General features: G+C 40.7%; 1 protein-coding gene across 1 annotated transcript in view; it reads left to right on the top strand.

Annotated features, from left to right (window-relative positions):
• Positions 1-157: 157 nt before the first annotated feature.
• zgc:158868 (uncharacterized protein LOC791147 homolog) overlaps positions 158-3,955 on the top strand; it is a gene marked incomplete at its 5' end in the record, with an annotated part of 6,850 nt that continues 3,052 nt past the window's right edge. Inside the window, 3 exon segments of the mRNA XM_035664619.1 lie at positions 158-212; positions 1,921-2,117; positions 2,215-2,272. Coding sequence (XP_035520512.1) covers positions 158-212; positions 1,921-2,117; positions 2,215-2,272 — 310 coding nt within the window.

The raw sequence follows: 3,955 nt of genomic DNA, 5'->3' as shown, positions 1-3,955 counted from the left end.
GTGGTAGACGAACAACACACAAACTACCATGATGTGAGTGAATGAGCAGTGTTAATGTTCTTTCCCCTCTCTGTCTGTCTCTGTCCGTCCATTCTTCCGTTATCCCTTATCTTTCATTCAATCTTCATGTTTCTTTTCTTCTTTCTGTTTCCTTCAGGCCCTGAGAGACCTCGCCACTCAATATCCTGGAAAGATGACTATAATCAAACTAGGTAAACACAATATACACTCATAAGTACACACTTACACTTACAGAATTGAAATGTTACAAAGCCCAAGCAATGTTGTGTAACACAGGATGATCACAGGATCATGCAAGAAGTGTCCTATGCAGAACTACTGGTTGCTACAGAACAAGTTATTTGTATGGTATGTGTGTTGGTCAAAAAAAAGTTCCTTGTTCTGAGAGACAACAATGGCAGCTGCTAAAGATGTTTGCGTAGATGCTGTGAGCATCAGTCATATCAGAACTGGAGAGTGCAGTATTTTTCTCACTAACACTATCACCACATTTACTTTACAGTGGACAAAATAAGAAGCTGGTTATGTCACCTAATTTAGGGTTCATTTCCAGATACTTTAAACACTGATCATACCACAGAGATGGCACATTTTTTATAGGGGAAGAAAGGGCAGTACTTTCCAGAAGAGTATGGTCTAGACCTGCTCTATATGAGTGTCTATCCTAAGTGTCCTGAGATAACTTTTGTTATAAATTGGTGCTATACAAATAAAACTGAATTGAATTGAAGAGGACTGGTCACCTCCATCACTCTTCCTCACTTGTGAATCTTATGAAACATGTTTTATTCCCAATGAGTGAATGGGATGTAACATAATAAAATTAATTGCTAAATGGACTGTACTACTGCCTTTCTAGTCTTCCAACCACTCAAAGTGCTTTTACACTACATGCCACATTCACCCATTCACATATTCATACAGTGATGGCAAGCACTCATCACAAACAGAAACTAACTCATTCATACACATTCACACAAATAATACTTGTTAATGTTGGTAAATTTTTTGACAATGAATAAATAACAGAATACGGCCATCCTTATACTTTAACTAAGGCATGATTAATACACCGCTAGACAATTTTAGGAGCTGCAGTAGAGAATGGATAAATATCAGCAGATATTATTATTTAGCTTGTTGGGCTTTTTTCTCTAAAACATCAATAAGGGTATAGGCCTCAAAATTGCCAGTATCAGAATCAACTCTACAACATACTACATCCCCCATGTAGTCTGCAAATATACTCTGCTCTATTGTTGTACATCTGGGTTCAAGTGCAAGCTGGCGGAACAAGCACACGTGGTGCAACCATCTTATTTTTGCAACCCTGCAGTAGTATTTTCTGTGCCAGTGCAGTACATTAGTATGAGTATTAGCCTATGGCTGCTTTGCCATATCGTTTATTAGTGTTCATGTTCACTTCATGTTGCATGTTCTAAAATGGATGTACTTTATTATTTCTAGCTGTCGGATATAAGATTAAAAACTATTGTGCAAAATATAGCACAATGTCATTACAGGAGCAAAAATCAGCACCCCCAGCTCTGACTGAAGGAATTCATATTCTTACATCTGACAATGTTCTGCTAATCTTTGTTTGACATCAACCAAGTTGATTTAGTTGCCCAATAATCATACCTTAAAGGTGTGTAGCATTAATTAGCATCTAGTTTCAGAACACCACTCCGTCACTTTACCCTCTCCTTCCAAGAGTGTGAAAGTGGCTGTGAAACTCGCGAAAAACACAAACTGCCCTATCTAGAGCCAGTGTTTGGTTTGTCCATTCTGGGCTACATTAGAAACATGGCAGTTCAACATGGCGAACTCCATGGAAGGCAACCAGCAGCATCTGTAGATAAAAATGGTAACAAAGACATAATGATTCCTATTCTGCAGACACATCAGATGAGGATAGTATCTCAGCTGCCGTCCAAGCTGTGAGCAAGCAGATCGGGGCTGCTGGGTTGAACCTCCTCATCAACAACGCTGCGATCAACAAACCGGCCATGCCGGGGTCGTTGGCTGCCACTGGGAAAAAGGACATGATGGAAGTATACGAAACCAATGTGGCCGGACCATTTCTCCTTGCAAAGGTTGGTTTGTCTCACTCATCTCTGTGCTTACAGTGTGAACTTAATTACAGTATAATAAATATAATTTACTAATCAGCTATCGCCTCCCTCTCTTCAGATGTTTCTTCCACTCCTCCAGAGAGCAGCAGAGAGGGACGCACCTGAAAAGGACAAGGGTATATATCTGTTCTTTCGTGTCACACTAGAATTCCAATGTCAGATGAAGGCATTGTGGAAAATTTAAAATATCAGAGAATCAATGGTCGCTTACAGTTTCATGCTCTAATGCGCTGTACTTTTGTACATGGACTTTATGCTCTACACTTGCTTTTAATATGCCTCTGACACAGCTTGGTTTTACTCAAAAAAAGGAACACAGAAAATCAGCGCAGACATAACAACCTGACACTTATTACTGTCAGTTAGATCTTCGAAAGCAAGGGCCTTCCCAGTACTTTGTATGTGGTGTCATATACGATATGAACGCCACTAGGCCAAAACATTAGCCTGTTTGTTGACACTGGAATTAATTGGTAAAACTGAGATTAGTCAACTTTGTCCTGAAGAATTCTGTGTGTGCTGCCTTTTTACCTTTGGAACGTTGCAACTTATAACTACAACTCTGATGATCACACTCAAACCAACACCTTTAGCCAACTTTCAGTGAGTAATTGTTGGAGAGCAGCATTTGAAAAAGTGATCTGAGGTTTAAATCCTGACATGGTTGTGGCAGTAAGAATGTCAGTGGTTAACCAGAATATTTTTGACTAGTTACGCATGTCGGTCTATCACTTACTTCACATACAGTATATACACACTCCACTAACAGCTCTGTGCTAAATAAAGCTCAGTTTGGTACCATTTCCTCTAAAAAAGCAATAATTAAAATGTGAATTATATGATGCTACTCTTCAGTTTAGTAGTTGTTCAATGCTGTACCGCATTCAGAACAAGAACCTGGCTGCCATATTAGATGATGGCTCGCTGCTAGCCAGGGTAGAAAGTGTGAAATATGGTGTGCCAGATTACTTCCTTAACACTGACTGGGAGATACAGTCCATTATGCTCCTCACTCAGAGCCTCTCAGTTTGACAACCTCGCCCAGAAGTGCGGTAGAGCCAATGGCACCAGATCTACCGGTATGATCAAATACCTATGATTGTTGGTTTAGGAAGGGTGCCCTGCCCCAGATAGCATTATTCAGATAACAGCAATCAGTTGCAACATCTTAAAAACAGGCTGTCTGACATTACAAACATAAGTCACTGTGCTAGTTGCTGAACTACATCTTAATGCTGTCACATCCTTACTTCCTTTACTGTGAGTTGTTGTTGAGTCTGCTTTCTCTCTGATATAATGGAACCAGGTGGCACTCAATTTGTGGTAAATGGTAACTGGACCTGTATGTAATTGGGTATATAGCGCCGGTTTTATCCATCTTTCGCCCACCGACACCACAGCAAATTCTCGTTATTCACCCAGCTACGTGCCAGCAATCAATCACCCACGCTATCTCCGACACCATTGCAGCGACAGCGATAGAAACTAACTCATGTCAGGGTATACATTCAGCACACCGATGCTGTGCATCTGGGAGCAATTTGTTGGGGTTCAAGTATCTTGTTTCAAGGATACCTCGACACCTGGGATTGTGTCCTTTTCCGATTTGAAGGGGACGACCCCGCTCTGCCTCTGAGGCACAGCTGCCTGCTCAAGTAGTGCCGATAAAAAAATGTACACTTTATGAAAGAAAAGCCGCTACCAATCTGACACAGTGATATTGCCTGCGGACTTATATAGTGTTGGCGTAAGTACACCAAGCAATGAGGCGGTATGTACAATGTTATTTAGACTGATTT

Source organism: Morone saxatilis, unplaced genomic scaffold (assembly GCF_004916995.1).
Source record: "Morone saxatilis isolate NCDOM2014 unplaced genomic scaffold, NCSU_SB_2.0 Contig2, whole genome shotgun sequence".
In the NCBI taxonomy this organism is placed as follows: Eukaryota; Metazoa; Chordata; class Actinopteri; family Moronidae; genus Morone; species Morone saxatilis.
The sequence above is the reverse complement of the archived record's forward strand: the minus strand, read 5'-3'. Positions and strand labels throughout refer to the sequence as shown.